The sequence below is a fragment of the Erpetoichthys calabaricus genome, chromosome 3 (assembly GCF_900747795.2).
Source record: "Erpetoichthys calabaricus chromosome 3, fErpCal1.3, whole genome shotgun sequence".
Classification (NCBI taxonomy): domain Eukaryota; kingdom Metazoa; phylum Chordata; class Cladistia; order Polypteriformes; family Polypteridae; genus Erpetoichthys; species Erpetoichthys calabaricus.
Genome location: NC_041396.2, coordinates 263,763,905 through 263,782,161, shown reverse-complemented (window position 1 = coordinate 263,782,161; position 18,257 = coordinate 263,763,905). Strand labels below are relative to the sequence as shown.

Below are 18,257 nucleotides of genomic sequence, written 5' to 3'. Positions count from 1 at the left end.
CACTTTGCACAGATCTGTTCTCACCTTGACATTAAAGATTCTTTTTTTGGTTGATCAGTATCAGAAAAGCCAAATTAAATCCACTGTGATTCAAAGTTTTTTAACATTAAAATGTGAAAACGTCCAAGTAGGTGATCCTTTTTATACACACTGTGTATTTTTTTCCCAGCAAGTTATTTTTCTTAAAGGAGTTAAAGAGCCGTAGGAGGATCGTCACATCAATCACAAAGCCAAATTGTCTCTTATATAGTGTTTTCAATTTTCTCAGGCACTTGTGATGAATGACAGTCTTGACAAGGTTTCATGCATTCATTTGTTAATATGTACACCCTCAATTTTTTTTCTTTAAAATCTTTACCATGCTTTATTTTAACCTTAAGAAAATTCTTTGTTTTCTTCCATGTCTCTGTAACCTAAATGACAGGACTTTCCCTTGAACCCTAAAGCCATAACCCTTGGAGAGCTCTATGGCGAATATAACCTAGCAACAAATGAGTGGACAGACGGTGTGCTCTCCAGTCTGATGAGAGTTGCTTGTGCAGGTACGTACTCGATATGACAAATTTTGTGACAAATTGTGTCTTATTTAAAGAATAGGCATTCTGCCAAAAAGGGCAGCAGTCCCCCTGGGTTTTGCTTCTTCTTCTTCTTCTTTTTTTTAAATGAAGGGCACTGTTAGACATCAACTGCTATATAAATTCTCCTTATCTGAAGCGGGAGCTCACAAGTTATTTCTTTGTCTGTGTGAGTTTTTTTATTTTATTGAACGACTTAATGATTATATACAGCTCCAGTTCAGTAATAACCTTTGAAGGCTAACGTAGTTATTCCCTCAGAGTTGTCAGTCAATTTCTCTCTTTTAACGTTGTTGTTTTTGATGAAACTGTTTACTCAGGCATCGGTGTGGCTGTCAGCCAACATCCACATCATCTCTGGTTTATTATGATTGATGGGTTAAGCTCATCATCAAAGCTTACTCAAGAAAGATTGCTTTTCAAGGGTGTATGCTTTCATTGTTTCATGGCTTCTTTAGCACACAATGCAAACACACTCTATATGTAGAATTATTTTCTGCTTGCCTTTTTTTTCTGAATATTGCATGTCCATCTTTTCCATCCTGCTTAGCCCACTGATGGTCACGGGAAGCTGTTTCATAACCCAGTTGACAGATCATATACATATCTAGACTCCTTCATACCAGGCCAGTTTGGAGTCAGGCCCTAATTAGAATTAAGCATTATGACACATCAGACATTCTAGAAGACACAAATGGCTCAAGAAAAGCAACTACTGTGACTATCACAATCTCAAGCTGAACAATATTTGTATTTGTTTTTTTATTATGCATTAGCTGTGCTACCCATCCACTGAAATCAAAATAATAAATGTAGACCACACTGGTAACGTTTCCAGTGCACCATCTATTGGAATATACTTTTGTAACACATTTAGTAACAAAATGCATAGTATTTGTCATTCAAACCGATGGTGCATCACAAGCATTTGCAGCAATAAAATGCATTATTACAAATGTTTGTGATGTACCATTTTTTGGAATGAGAAATCCAATACATGTGTTTGTGTTCTGTGCCATTTAGTATGGGATTAGTAAAAGCAGAGCTAATGTTTGCGATGCACCATTTGTTGGAATGACAGAGACATTGCAACCGAATGGACACACAGAGCAAAAATACCATAGAACCATAATAGAAATACACTAACCTGCTTACTATAAGTAAACCACAAGAATAGAGTAAGCAGACACCTAACCAAATTAATATACAGTATACTGAAAAATAAATAAATGAATACAAAACACTTTTTATTAAAGTATGTAATTCCACTCTATGTATATTTATGATAAAGGACAAACAAACTTAGCATAGAAAGAAGCATTGTACATAGAAATAACCATTGTACATAATCGAAATTAACAGCTTAAGCAGAGCTACAATAAACATGAGTAACATAAACCAGCATATATGCTAGCTATGTGTCTTTAGGTAACAAGTAATGCCAGCTGTCTGCTTTCTACAGGGTCATTACATCTTGCCTGAAGAAGGGGCCTGAGTTGCCTCGAAAGCTTGCATATTGTAATCTTTTTAGTTAGCCAATAAAAGGTGTCATTTTGCTTGGCTTTTCTCTACATTCATAATGGCTAACACGGTACAACACCCTAGTACTACAGGGTCATTTAAATTAGTGCTTCCTATCTATTTTCCATCCTGAATTTATTTCTTTGGCTATTCAGATATTCAACTTCCATTCCAGAGATGTGTATGTTAGGTTCATTTGTGCCCTGTAGGAATAAATGACTGTGGCAGTGGCAATGGGTTGACACCCTGTGCAGCTCTGGTTCCAGTCTTTCACCCAGAGATGCCTAGGTAGTCCCTCAGAAGGGTAACTGCATACAATGGGTTCAATAATGTATGTGTGGATCTTTGTAATCAGAATTTCATTGCATGTGTGGAGTTTGCATGTTCTCTCACATCTGTATGTTTTTTTTCTCTGGATACTGGGGTGTTCCTCCTGTATGTAAGTCAGAGGAGCATGTGTTCGGTAAACTGCCAGCCCTAAATTGGCTCAGTGTGCTTGTGTGCGTGTGTGAGTGGGCTCTGTGATGAACTGATATCTGTGTAAATGCCAAATGCTGCTGACGTACTTCAGTCCCTGGTGACCCAGAGTTGAATTTCATCTAGTTTAAGAAATGTTATGTTAAGCTACATACCATACTGCCTTTAAGAAGTCACAATACACCCCCACCTTCTCTTTGAGCCTTTAACATGCTTATCTGTATAATGTTTACCACCTCAGATGAAAAACCTGATGAGAAGTGGATTGTGTTTGATGGTCCGGTGGACACACTGTGGATTGAGAGCATGAATTCGGTGATGGATGACAATAAGGTGCTGACCCTTATTAACGGAGAAAGGATCTCCATGCCTGAGCAGGTACTGTAGCTGTTATGTGAAGTTTAATCAATGATACAGTATTTGTTCATAGCAACTGTGCCTCTCATTGACCTTCAGGGTTTAAAATGTATAATTTAATATTGATGTGACAAGAAAAAGCAATTTAACTACTGTGACTACCACAATCTCAAGATGACCAATATTTGTATTTGTTTTTTTATTATGCATTAGCTGTGCTACCCATCTACTGAAATCTAAATAATAAATGTAGACCACAGTGTTAACATTTCCAGAGCACCATCTATGGTAATGTACTTTTGTAACGCATATAATGATAAAATGCATTACATTTGTCGTTCTAACCAATGGTGCATCACAAATATTTGCAGCAATAAAATGCATTTCTACAAATGTTTGTGATGCACCATCTTTTGGAATGAAAAATCCAATGCATGTGTTTGTGTTCTGTGCCATTTAGTATGGGATTAGTAAAAGCAGAGCTAATGTTTGCGATGCACCATTTGTTGGAATGACAGAGACGTTGCAATTGAATGGACACACAGAACAAGAATACCATAGAACCACAATACAAAATCACTAACCTGCTTACTATAAGTAAACCACAAGAATAGAGTAAGCAGACACCTAACCAGATTACTATATACTGAAAAATAAATAAAATGAATACAAAACACTTTTTTTATTAAAGTATGTAATTCCACTCTATGTATATTTATGATAAAGGACAAACAAACTTAGCATGGAAAGAACCATTGTACATAGAAACATACATTGTACATAGAAAGAACCATTGTATATAATCGAAATTGACAGCTTAAGCAGAGTTACAATAAACATAAGTAAAATAAACCAGCAAATATATATATATATATATATATATATATATATATATATATATATATATATATATATATATATATATATATATATATAAATATGTTTGTGTACAAAGTTCCCATGCATTAATATGTTACCCACTCAATTATCCCACGTAAAGTCCCACAAAACCACTGAAAAACAATTTAAGAATTACAGGTGTAAATAAACCAAGACAAATGAAATTATCACTGAAACATGTATAAAACTGAGAAAATAAACAAAAGAATAATTATAAAAGTTGGAAAACAGTGTGAGTGGAATGACATCCTTTGATAGAAATTGTTTTGTATTCGTTTATTTATTTTTCAGTATATAGTAATCTGGTTAGGTGTCTGCTTACTCTATGCTTGTGGTTGGACACACAGATATCCAGATATTTAATCTTTTACTTGCCCCACTACCTGTAGAAGACAGGTAATACTGTAGAATAATTTAAAAATATTTGTTATCTCTTGCCGTACATTCACTTTCAGCTTTTTTCCTCGGTATTCACATGTGTGTGAACGTTGCTTCACTGGCGCACATTCTTTCGAGTGCATTCTCATAAAGCCTGCTTCTCAGACTCGGCCATTATTTTCGAGGTGGTGGTGTCACATTCTGCCCGCTTTTATACTTGCTGTCTTTGAAGGTGACTCACTCAGCATGCCTCCCATGCCAAGACTAATCAATCACAGCAAAGCCAAACTGACCAATCAGATTGTTCAGAGGGACGTAACACACAGACTTTAGTGTTTTAGTATATAGTAGACAGATGAAGGTGGACTATTATAGATGTTTCTGAGAGGACAATTAGTCCTCCAACATTTACATCAATGATGACTCTATGTAGATCTGTTGTTTTATGTACGCAGTGTTCTTTCAAATCCTCCATCTGGATGTTTTCTGTGTGGGGTTTTTACATTCTCCCTGTACCCACTTGGGTTTTCCTCCAGGTGTTCTGATTTTCTTCTTACATCCCCAAAGACGTTAGGTTAACTGGCTACTCTGTATTGATCCCAGTATGAATATGAGTATGGGTATGTGCATGAATGGTCCCTGCCATGGACTCTACAGGGGTCTTTTTCTGAATTGTGCTTAATACTTTGATTGGTCCATGACTTCTGACATAAAGACCATATCATTCCTTAATTTACAACGTATCTATTTGTATTTATGTAATGATCTCTGAGAATAAAAATTATCTGTAAATGACTTATTACTTTACTCACTTTTTGGGTATTGTGCTGTACCCAGAAAAGGTGGTCATCGAATGAACAGAATGAACTTGATAGACTGGCACAGGGAGCTCTGTGATTTCATTTTAACAGTCTGATGCAGCTTTTTTTCAATATTTTTAAGTATTTTTTTCTCTCAGTATGGTCAGTTGTTGATGCTTTCATAGATTTCTCTTTACCTTTGATATCATGGGTGATAACAGCTGTAAAAGATGACCATAAGACATAAGTGTTCCATGGCCATTTTGCAGAATGTCCCGTTGTACTTTGTTTGGAATATTGGAGTTCAGAAAAGTCTGATTTATGTATCTGTTGTTACTTGAGCTCATTGTGGGTAGACACCTAATGATGAACTGCTCATGTGTGTTCCAGGTTTCTCTCCTTTTTGAGGTGGAAGACCTGGCTGTAGCCTCTCCAGCAACAGTGTCCCGTTGTGGGATGGTCTACACAGATTATTCAGATTTGGGGTGGAAGCCCTATGTTCAGTCCTGGATTGAGAAGCGTGCAAAGGTAAGTAGGCAGGGTTGGGAGAAGGGTCTAGCTGCAGAGCTCTAGAGCTCTGTGATTCAGATGCCCCCAATGAATATCCAGTCGGATTACACATTTATATAATGTAATGTAGTGGATAAGGCTTTAGACTTTGAACTGTGATGTTGTGGGTTCATATTTGGCTACTGACACTGTGGGACCCTGAACAAGTCACTTCAGCTGCCGGTGTTCCAATTGGATAAACAAAAGCAATGTAACTAATTGTATTTTTAATGTTTTAAGTCTCCTTGGATAAAGTTATCAGCCATATAGGAAATAATGATAATAATTTTACATGATTTACACTACAAAAACTTTGAGAACGACATGGCCGTGGTCCACAGCACTAGATGACTTGTCTGCAATAAGTCATCATTACTACTCAAAGAGTGTTTTATGAGAATGATGCGCAAGGTGTTTCTTTGAATGGGAGTGCTGGGAAAGACACAAATGACTGGGTAAGTCACATAACATGACTGACGTGTAATACAAAGGCAGCTTTGTGCAATTGGATTGGTTCGTCAACAGATCAGAGCTTGTAGAGGACTGCATCTGGGGGATAGATGGAATAAAAAAATAGTGTTATATCCCCCATTTTAACAGTGCATATCATGCTAAATTTAACTTTCGAGTGTCCATGTTTTATCATTCCAGGTTTACAATGGATTTGAAGATGTGTTTCGTAGAAGACAGCTCTCTGTTGTAGTCATTATCGTAATCCTGTGCAGAACTCCTAGAACTCGCATCTCCACTCATATTTATGTAGTCAGACTCAGTGGCAGACGGGTTAGGGTTAGGGTTAAGCCAGAGTTCCTCTTTAGTTCTGTGAGGTGCTGATAACCTAAGATTAGAATGCCAATAAAGAGCTGTGCTGTCCCCATTGAAGATGTTTAAATGGTAACTTTCCTGCACTAACTGGGTTTGGTTTGCAGCTGAGTTATTACATTTGAGTTTTCTCTGATTTACTCCCATGTTTCAAAAATGGTTTTGTTAATTGGCTGCTCTAAACTGGCTTTTACTAGTAGCAGGTGTAACTGTGTCCTACAGCGATTAGACATCTTATCCAGTGTTGATTCCTTCCTTGTGCATGAGGGTCAATCCCCCAAACCTAAAAGCAGTTTTAAAAAAATGGATAGATGATGGTTAAAAAAATCTGTAATTTAAGGATTATAAAGTGACGTGTTACTTTCAGATGACAGATTCAGCCTTAATTATTTTCTGAATAGCGAAGGTTTACAGGATGCATAATTTGCTGTCCTGGGGAGAAATCCATTCTTGACTGTTAAGATGAATTTGTGCAAGTGTAACAAATATGGCCCAAAAGCCGTCAATATGTAGCCAATGCAGGACTAATACTGTGCTTCTTCTCTTTGTGTCCCAGCTTGAAGTGGAATACCTCCAGCACCTTTTTGACAAGTTTATTGAGAAGGTTTTACTGTTTAAAAAGGCTAACTGCAAAGAGTTAGTAAAGATTGCCGAGCTTAATGGTCTCATCTCCCTCTGCAAACTATATGAAACTTTGGCCATACCAGAAAATGGGGTAAGAATCTAAATGTTTTTTTATATATATTTATATTTATATATGCACATACTAGGGGGGCTCTGCCCCCTGCTCGCTTTGCTTGCCCACCCCCAGGTTTGGTCTACCAGATATACAATTTAAAGAGATTGTTATTTTCATGGAAATTGTTACATATCCATTATTTTCACTTTTACTTTAAAACTTCTATAAAAACAATACTTGTCCTTTATTTCTGGCCCCGGGCATGGCTAAATCTCTTTCTCGCAGGGTGTATAATGCTGCTCGTGTTGTGAAGGGGGGGCAGTTGAACACACGCTAAGGAGAAGCGGTTGGATCATCTGCTGGCTTTCTGCTGCTGCTGGCGAGCTGCGTGTTCTGCTTGTCGTGCTGCACGTTGATCATTTCAAAGCCTGTACAGCAGCTGTCCTTTTGCCACTTTGCGTGTTCTGCTTGTCACTTGTTGTTGTTTTAAGAGCTGGGAGGACATGAAGTGTGTCTGCCAAAAGCATTCCAACAACTGCTAGGTTAAATGTCCATGAACTTGTTTTAAATGTTGTCTCACTGCCTTGTCTCGCGTGACGTTGAAGTGTCTCTCGCGGGACGTCAAATTGTCTTCCGAGAAGATCACATCTCGTCTCCCTTGTCTCCCTCCCAAGATTTTTTATTGCAATATATATATATATATATATAAATATATATATATATATATATATATATATATATATATATATATATATATATATATATATATATATATATATATATATATATATATATATATATATATATTTCTAAATGAAGTACAAGCTTCTTTTCACTTTGGCTTTATATGCATTATGGTGGCACCACTTTGTCAGAATTTGAATCAAGGTAAATTCTATGTATAGACATGCAACCGTCATTTGGCTTCAGTTGCTCGTACTTTTATTATGCTGTGTTTCTGGGTAGATCTTCTTCGCACCAGTTTCATTTTTGCCCCCACCCTTATCTTGGATAAGCAAATACCCACTACAGTTCTAAAATTTGATCTGAAAAAGAGTTTGCTCCAGTTAGAATTTTGTCAGATCCTTTAATGGGTTATAGTTGTATATGTAGAGGTACCTGAGAGAAGTTTAGTTCTTATCTTCTCTCATTGGCATGCAAAGTGATTACACATTCCGTCTTCTGAAGTAAAAAAAAAGTCATTGCCCCTCTACGAAACTTTGCCAAACCAAAAGGATGCGGTGTGTTGCCTTAGGTGAACAGTCAGGCATAGAAGGGGCCATCTGGGCCTAATCTTAATCCAGCAAGTTTTGGTTTATCCCATTAGTTCGAAGTTTTCAGTTCACTGGTTGTCAGATCATATCATTTCACAATCAAAATAAATTTTCAAAAGCCTTAAGAATAAAGTTGTTGATGTCCATTAGTGTGAAAAGGGTAGTCAGTCATTCCATAAATGGCCATCCTCCTAAACTCACTCCAATGGCTAATTGTAGAACTGCCCATGAAGTCACAAAGATAACAGCACAAGATGTCACCATACATTTTTTTTTGCTAAATTGCATGAGGGTGATCAAGAATGTTGAGCCAAAGTTGTACAGACAGATGAGTCAAAAGTAAAACATTTTGGCGGACATGAACACCAGTCTGTCCGGAGAAATTATAAGCCTAAGCCGATTGTAGTGGTGAAGCATGGTAACAGTAGGGTTATTATTTACTGTAGGGAGCCCAACATTAAAGAAGCTGTGAATTCTGCCATCAGCCAGAGGGATCTTATAGAGAACAAGGGGGCTCCGCCCCCTGCTCGCTTCGCTCGCCTACCCCCGAGGTTGGGTATCCTGAAATACATTAGTCAAGCTCGTTCGTTTTGGAGCCGTGCACGCTTTGCCCGCGGCATTTCAGACGCGCGTTGTAGGCGCCTGCGTTCATTGATTTTATCCAGGCGGGCTCGTGTTTGTATATCCGTCAGTCGACGTCGTTCGTTTTGAACCCGTGCCTGCTTTGCTTCCGCAGTTTCAGACATGCGTTGTAGGCGCCTGCGTTCATTGATCTTATCCAGGTGGGCTCGTGTTTGTATCGTTGAGCTGTATTGTGTTTGAATTTGGTGTAAAGTGTTCAGCGGTTTGTACAATCCCAAGCAGCACATTATTCCTAACTTCACTCCGCAGTAGTGCCACTCACAATATGGCGGTGACGCCTGCGCCTTCACTCCGCAGTAGTGCCACTCACATTATGGCGGTGACGCCTGCACCTTATGTACTATCTTTGTGGACCTGTGGGGCCTCCATAGCCTCTCACGTTTGACTCTGGGGTGCAGCGCAGAATCCTCTTTTTTGTGTGGCTGTGCCATTAGTCGTTAGCTATGGGCGCGTTGTTGCTTCATTTCTCATTCACGTTAGTTGAGCTCTTTCGTTCTTGGGCCGTGACTCCTTCGTTCGTGGTGGATAAGACTTTGCTTGCGGTTTATGAGACGCGCGCCTGCGCAGTACGTCTCATGGTCCCATCGCCATGTACCTGCGTCCATATCCGGTTTATTCTCGGTTAATAATATGGATGGCTGAATATTGATCCACCCATGAATGGCTGCTGAACATCAGAATGGTTAGAAAAGAGAAAATGTATTAGTTCAGAGAAGAATATACAAATTCCAGACCTAAACTCTTATTGAGATGTTGCAGAAGCCGAAGCAGTTCTGTTAAGCGGAGTGGGACTTAATTCTTTCACTGCAGTTTGAGAAGCTGATCAGTTGCAATAATTGCAGCTAAAGATGGCATAATCAGTATCTAAAGAAAAAAAGGGGTAATTACTTTTTACTAGAATCGTCAGATCTTTTGTAGTTTTCATTAATAAATTAAAGAAAAAAGATGTCTTTTATATAATAGTTGGCTTATTTGAATGTCTGGTAATACTACCTGTGACAAATACTCAATAATAGAGAAAATCGGCAGAGTACAGAAAAAAAGCCAATCCTTTTCACTGTGCCCAGGGCAAACTGATAGTTAATAACATACATCTCTTTTCTTCTTTCTGCATTTCTAGTGCTGCATAAAAAATAATTGTATTAAAGAAGCAAAAAGGTCAAAATAATTCAGTAAAGAACAAGTCTCACATTCAGCTTTCTGCTCATTTATTTATCTGTAGAGACATGTGGAATATGAATTAGACGCATATGTGCAGTGTATTAACTTCACTTCATAAATGCATTCACTCGCTTTTGTAAATTAATTTTTTTTTGTTTGATCGGGGGGAGTATGCTGAGTGAATCTATATCATCTTTTAATAGCCACGCTGTTAAAGTTAGAAATGCCATGTCTTAGCCATCACGCCGCCACCTTGCCTTTTCACTGTTCACGTGGATGGCCCACTGACTTGAAAATCACGGCCCAAAGCGCTCAGAAATGCCATCAGTACTGTGAGTTGCTGATAATATATATTGAACATGGATTCTGAAGTAGATTTGTATTAGCAATAATAGCAGAAGCACGGCTCAAAATAAGCAGGGTCAGGAGCCAAAAAATCAATATAAAGAAGGCAAACAGGTTTATTCTGAAGGGCAGGTTCATATTTAATAAACCAGCTCAGGGTCAGGTACTCAGTTCTGGCAATAAAATTGGAATGGCAGAGGCTGAACACAGAAAACAGACTGCGTTCCAAAATAAGTTTTAGGAAAAGAACAATAGTAGTGCTTCCACCCATAATGAAATGCACAATTGACTAAGGTATGGCTATCAGGAATGCACTGCTTTACATTCACACAACTCCTGTCATGTTATGGCTTGATAATTAAAGTACCAACAAATAAAAGTATGATCAAGGGCAGAATATGTGTTGTAGATGTGGCCGTCAGCAAGCTCCATTCAAATTTGATGGGTCCAGTGAAGGATCCTAATAAAAACGTTGCTCACCTGATCTCTGTTTAACTACTAAATCTATTCTTTCTATTCAGGTGAACCCAAATGACTCTGAAAACTACGGCCGCATGATTGAGCTGTGGTTTACCTTCTGTATGATCTGGTCAGTATGTGCTGCCGTTGATGAGGACAGCAGGAAAAAGATGGATGGTTTCCTGAGAGAGATGGAAGGAACATTCCCCAACAAGGTGAGCCAGATGAAACACGTAAACCTCCAGCCTCATAAGTGGCGATCTTTTGCTTCCCACTCTACCAAGTTGACCACTAGACTGCAGTGTACGGAGGAATGTTTCAAACAAAATTAAATAAATAAAATTGCAAATAAATAAAAGTACAGTGAAATGTGATGATAAATAAATAAAAACAGCATGAAATGTAAGTATAATTAAATGCATAGTGAAATGTATTATTCTTGCTTATTTCTTTATGTAATCATTTAATTACTAGTCACGTTACCTGTCAAAGTCAGGAAATAGAACAAATTTTAAAATATGTAATATTTGATATCTCTTCTCCGACGTGTACCTTCATTGCATTTTCTCTTTGTCCTTGTGTGTGGGTTCCTGTAAAACCCGTTTCTCAAACCCTATTATTTCAAGGAGCCCTGCTCACCTCCTGTCTGTTTTTTGACTACCACCAGTGGTAGGTGGGCTCCCATTACCTGCTATGAAAACATCATTCATATTCTAGTAAATACTTCTCATCTTTGAAGGCAATGCCTTTACTCGTCTTTGTGTGTCTCAGCCTCTCTTACCTGGCACTTCCTCTGTTGATCAGGTCTCCAAAGCCAAACTGACCAATCAGATTGCTCAATCAGATTGTGTGGAGGGACTGGACACACACACACACATGAATTCACACATGCAGACAGTCGTGTTTTATTATATAGTAGATTTCTTCATTTATTTATTTCAGTTACATGCATGTCACTCATTAAAGTCGAGAGGGTGGGCTCCAGCAAGTACTGTTTTTTACTTTCTCGTATACGAAGTACAGGGAAAGTACTGTAATCGTCCAAAAATTCAATGTCAAGATTTTGATGAATCTCGTTTTAGACCTCCCTGACTTTCTCATATATGAAGTATAGGGAAAGTATTGTAATCATCCAAAAATTACATTTCCAGATTTTAATGAATCTCAACGTTTTAGAACTCCCTGAGTCTGAAAATACAATTTTTGGAATTGTGTCTGTCAGTCTGTCTATCTGTCTGTCTGTGCGGGCGTGTGTGTGTGTGTCTATTGTGAGAGGTAGCCCGAACACCATCAGACAGACACCGGCACTACTATAAAACACATGTTTATTTACAACTGTCCTCAACACAGTCCCGCACAGCACACAGTGCTCCCGCACCATTCACCCTCACACGGGCCTTTTAACTTCAATGGGCCACCTTTTTCCCTCTCGCTAGAGCTTCGTCCTCCTCCAGCACCCGACTCTCACTGTAGGAAGGTGGCCCCTTTTACAATCACCCGGATGTGCTCCAGATGCTCGCTGATGTCCTTCCGGCGGCACTTCCTGGTGTGGCGGAAGTGCTGCATGAGCATCCGGAAGCACTCCGGGCGTCCCTGGATGGTTCTCCATCCACCTTCCCAGGTATGGCGGAAGTGCAGATCTCCCGGACTGTATGAGGCTCAGGGCACCCCCTGGCTGTGGCCATGGGCCCCAATGGATTTGAGCCTCCACGCTCCTTCCCTCTGGTCCCTACTCTATCCAGGGCGGTTGCCCCCTCATGGTCTGGGGGACATATAGACCACCTCCCGGTCCTTCCAGGCATCCCGGCTGGGCCTAACCCCCAGCCTCCTGCCACACTATGTAAACACAATAACTTGAGTACGCTTTCACTTACGGCAACCAAATTTTGCATACAAGTATTAGGTACAAAACGTAGATTTCTATCAACTTTTGGGCTATTTCTGCTAACTGGAAGTAGTACTTTACCTTTTATTCATGCAACTGCAGAGTCCGATTTATTCAACTTTACTTTTATAATAATTGTTATTATTTTATTTATTTTATTATTAATTTGATTTGATTTTTTATTGATGGTTCTTTAATGTACATAATATAACAATATAATCATTGCCTTGCGGTTTACTCCTCAAATATCCATCCCCATATCTGAGTATATGAGAAAGTCTAGGGGAGACCACTCGTGATTTTTATTTGATTGGTGAATCATCAGTAGAATGGATGTAAACCTCTGGCCATCAAGTGCCACATTTACAGCAAACACTTCTGATGCAAACTCCTAATGATGATTTCTGAGTTTATTGAATTAAAGTCATTGCTTTGCACAGTAATTCTGGGCAACTATTTTTTTTTTGCACTCGTACCCGACGCACACAGTCACAACGTTTATGTTCATGAGCTTCAGGATTCCGAAATCAAGCAAAGATCACACATCCACTCTGCAGACAACTCACCATTTGAAAAAATGGCATGTGCTGGAACCCTTGGCTTTGACTAGTAAAAGTGACAGTTCTCATTTCAGGGTCATTTCATGTTGCATGTGACGTCACTGAAATAAACAAAGAGATGCATAAATATATAATGAAATAAGTAACAATGGTAAACTCTGTGACAAATGTATTTATACTGATATTTCATGTTGTGTTTACTGCAAAAGGTAATTGGTCAGAAACTAACAGCATTCTGAGGGTAATGGCATTGTTATAAGCTGCAACCTGATCAAATAATGATAAACAAAATTAATCTGTAAAAGCACAATTGTGGTTTATTGGACTTGGAAGAAATGTACGTATTTTCTCAATGTTAGCTGTTATTGGCTAGTTTGTCTTAAAAAGAATGAAAGATGAGGGCTTTGTTAAAGTCGGCACTGTAATGTTTATCACCTCAGTCAAACACTCCCAGAGGCTGACTTTTGAACCCTGGCCTGCTCATTGCCATTGTGGCGTGTGCCTGTTCTTCCTATATCTGTGTGATATACTGTATATTTTTTTGTTTTTTTCCTTCCAAACACCAAAGACACATGTGCCAGGTTGATTCTAAACTTGCCTTGTATGTGAGATTTGTGAGCGTGTGTGTCAGAGACAGTATCATGCCAATGACTGGCTCGCCTTCCAGGAGTTGTTTATACATTGTTCCAGTAGCACCAGTGCCCATCCCACATACCAAAAACATTCATGCCAGGTTAACTCACTCCAGGTTTCTCCAGAATGAATGAGAACGGAGAGAAGTAAGCCTTGTGACTAGCACCAAAGCTTGCAGTTATTACTGTCCTGCACTTAATATTGGCAGGATTGCGATCCTGCAGCCTCAAAACTAAAGTTGGATTAAATGGGTTCAGAAACTGGATAAATGGATTAAAATGGTTTATTTTCAGAGTATTTATGTATTATATGGTTATAGCACTAAAATGGACTGGTAAGTGTGCTGTATATACCAATTTTAAGAGATGCTTCAATTCATTTTCTCATTTTCTTATCTGGTTTAGAGTGACATACAGCGCCAGACAGTCCTGGCTGTGCTGGGTGAAGACTGGGAACAAATTATAGATTGAGTCTATCGAAGGGCACTCTTTATGAAGTCATGTGACAATTGTGTATCTCTTTCATGGCTTAAATTTTAGTCTTGTTTGCTTTGACCATAATAAAATCACGTTATGGTAACTTGTGAATTAAATAGAACTGGGGGCCCACCTTCAAATGCATACAATTGCTTGTTGCCCAATGGCCTCTTTTCTATGGACCCAGTTGCCTTTATTTCTCTTTGTTTCTGTGTAGTTAGAGAGACACACATGGTTACCTGTGCGAAAGCAAATGATAACATCTAGATCAGGGGATCTCAACCTCGGCCCTGGGGGCCCACTTTTGCTTCAGGTTTTTGTTTCAACCAGATTCATAATCAGTGACAACAACTTATAACACTGATCTAATTTAATTAGCTGATATATTTTTTTTCTCTTCTGTTATTCTACATGCAGAAAGGCACAGCAGCATGATTTTTACATTTATAAGACACTAGCTGTCCCCCACAGCTCTGCCTGCATAGTAGTGAAATAGGACAAACTTTAAAAAACAACAAACAAACAGGTAACGCTAGCTAAGCTGAGGCAAGGTACCCTACAATACATCGCAAGAGGTGGACCAACTTGAATGGAGGCTGGCGTGTGAATGAGGAAAACCCTGCCCGGCTCCGCACTCCTGACGTCACGCTTCCCCCTCCACTCAGCCCGCTGCCTCTGTCTGAGATTAGCGCAAATAAATCGCTCTGGCAAGTGAACTATGATACTTAGTGCAATGACAGAAGTCACAAAATCAACTGGAATGTTCAAGCAAATTATAGAAAAAAAACCCCGATCTAAATCTGTTGAGTAGTTCCCTCATGATAAGCAGACAGACAGACAGACATTAGATTTTATATATAGAGAGAAGATTTAGAAAAAATTCTAAAAATTTCTGCTTTTTCTATAGATTTAAATGTTTAACTCACTTTTGTTTATTTCATTATATTTTGCCGTTTCTCTTTGCAGTTTGTTCCCTTCATTGTATCTTATTAATGACAATTACAAACAAGCAGAGCAGACACCCAGGGAAACAACATTAAATCATGAAAGGCTGCAACTATGTTAGCGTCCGACCCACCGATTAGTAAATTATGGATGAATTAAACAATTAGAATACATGGAAAAGTAGAATGAAAATCAAAAGGAAAATATTGTTAAAAAGAAAAAAAATTACATTATTCCCATATAACTGTTTAGTACATTCTGATAGATAGATAGATAGATAGATAGATAGATAGATAGATAGATAGATAGATAGATAGATAGATAGATAGATAGATAGATAGATAGATAGATAGATAGATAGATAGATAGATAGATAGATAGATAGATAGATAGATAGATACTTTATTAATCTCAAGGGGAAATTCACATACTCCAGCAGCAGCATACTGATACAAAAAACAATATTAATTTAAAGATTGATAATAATGCAGGTAAAAACAGACAATAACTTTATATAATGTTAATGTTTACCCCCCCCAGGTGGAATTGAAGAGTCGCATAGTTTGGGGGAGGAACGATCTTCTCAGTCTGTCAGTGGAGCAGGACAGTGACAGCAGTCTGTCGCTGAAGCTGCTCCTCTGTCTGGAGATGATACTGTTTAGTGGATGCAGTGGATTCTCCATAATTGATAGGAGCCTGCTCAGTGCCCGTCGCTCTGCCACAGATGTTAAACTGTCCAGCTCCATGCCAACAGTAGAGCCTGCCTTCCTCACCAGTTAGTCCAGGCGTGAGGCGTCTTTCTTCTTAATGCTGCCTCCCCAGCACACCACCGCGTAGAAGAGGGCGCTCGCCACAACCGTCTGATAGAACATCTGCAGCATCTTATTGCAGATGTTGAAGGACGCCAGCCTTCTAAGGAAGTATAGCCGGCTCTGTCCTTTCTTACATAGAGCATCAGTATTGGCAGTCCAATCTAACTTATCATCCAGCTGCACTCCCAGGTATTTATAGGTCTGCACCATCTGCACACAGTCACCTTTGATGATCACTGGATCCATGAGGGGTCTGGGCCTCCTAAAATCCACCACCAGCTCCTTGGTTTTCCTGGTGTTCAGGTGTAGGTGGTTTGAGTCGCACCATTTAACAAAGTCATTGATTAGGTCCCTATACTCCTCCTCCTGCCCACTCCTGATGCAGCCCATGATAGCAGTGTCGTCAGCGAACTTTTGCACGTGGTAGGACTCCGAGTTGTATTGGAAGTCCGATGTATATAGGCTGAACAGGACCAGAGAAAGTACAGTCCCCTGTGGCGCTCCTGTGTTGCTGACCACAATGTCAGACGTGCAGTTCCCGAGACGAACATACTGAGGTCTGTCTTTAAGATAGTCCACGATCCATGCCACCAGGTATGAATCTACTCCCATCTCTGTCAGCTTGTCCCTAAGGAGCAGAGGTTGGATGGTGTTGAAGGCGCTAGAGAAGTCTAGAAACATAATTCTTACAGCACCACTGCCTCTGTCCAAGTGAGAGAGGGATCAGTGTAGCATATAGATGATGGCATCCTCCGCTCCCACCTTCTCCTGATATGCAAAGATGGTAGCCACTTAAAGGTACAAACGTATAAATAATTGCACCCTAGAGATTTATAGGGTGCTTTACACAAAGGCTTGACATAAATAAATACATGTAAATTTTATAAAGTACTTTTCCTTAATTAAACTTTTCCATTTACTTCTAGGACACTGTCTATGAATATTATGTTGATGCCAAAAACAAAACATGGAGCTCATTTGAAGAGAAACTTCCAAAAGGCTGGCGATACAACCAAAAGTAGGTCATCCGAGAGTCACTCCCTTCTTTCATTTTAACATGTTTGGTAGGTCCAAGGCAAAAGCAACTTAATGCTGAATCTTAAAGCTGAAGTCCTATTTGAATTTTTGCCTTGGCTGTATTTTTGCTTGCTCTTCTCCAGGTTTATATGGCATTCTGGTCTATGATGTTTTTTGCTGCATAATCATAAAGTATATCCTGTAGAGATCAGGGAGCAATTGTGAGATATCACAAACCAAAATAAAGCCAAGGAGGCAAAAAAGATAAAAATAAGATTTTATTGCAAGAAAAATATAACAACACAGAAGAGCAAAGGGGTCATGGAGCCAGGACACAAACAATAGGACTAAACAACAAACCAGTAACCTTCCAGGTTTAATTAAAGAGGAATTAATAGCCTATCTGTTGGGTAGGGTCTGTGGCCCTCTTGGCTACCTTGAGGTATCTCCTGTTTCTCCTCCTCCTCCTCTTTTCTGTCATCTTTTGCCTCTCTTCCTCCTGCCAAGCAAACTCATGCCAGCTCTCCTTCCACCTCTTGGGCTTTTAGACCTCAGTTAATCCAGATGTCTATGCACCTCTGAACCCCAGGCTTCTCTTAACAAGACAGGCCAGGTTGGCAAGGAGGTCTATTAACGCATGTCCCATTACACTTGGCATATTGCCTCCCGCAGGTGGCCTTGTGTTACCATTGCCTGTGCACTTACCACCAGGTCCTCTTATGTCTTAGTTCCTTTCCTGGGCTTCCTAGCAGTTGAGGTCCACACTGGGTCCTCCATCACAATTAATTTCTTTATTCTCCAAATGCTTATATAAAGTATTTTTCTCTTTGTTCTTGCATTTGTATTTCTTAATCAGTGTCAGATTTTTTATTTTATCCATTTGTTCTTCTGTGCCTAATTTAAAAACGGTAATATTATTTACTGCACATTCATATAAAATTTTATTTCCTTTCATTTATGGTGTATTAATTTTTTTTCTGTTTTACATTC

At 39.1% G+C, this 18,257-nt stretch overlaps 1 protein-coding gene across 1 annotated transcript in view; it reads left to right on the top strand.

Annotated features, from left to right (window-relative positions):
- Positions 1-18,257, top strand: part of dnah2 (dynein, axonemal, heavy chain 2) — a 518,592-nt gene that overhangs the window by 304,593 nt on the left and 195,742 nt on the right. The window contains 6 exon segments of the mRNA XM_051924101.1: positions 425-542; positions 2,815-2,951; positions 5,399-5,536; positions 6,936-7,094; positions 11,002-11,154; positions 17,177-17,268. Of these exon segments, the coding sequence (XP_051780061.1) occupies positions 425-542; positions 2,815-2,951; positions 5,399-5,536; positions 6,936-7,094; positions 11,002-11,154; positions 17,177-17,268 (797 nt within the window).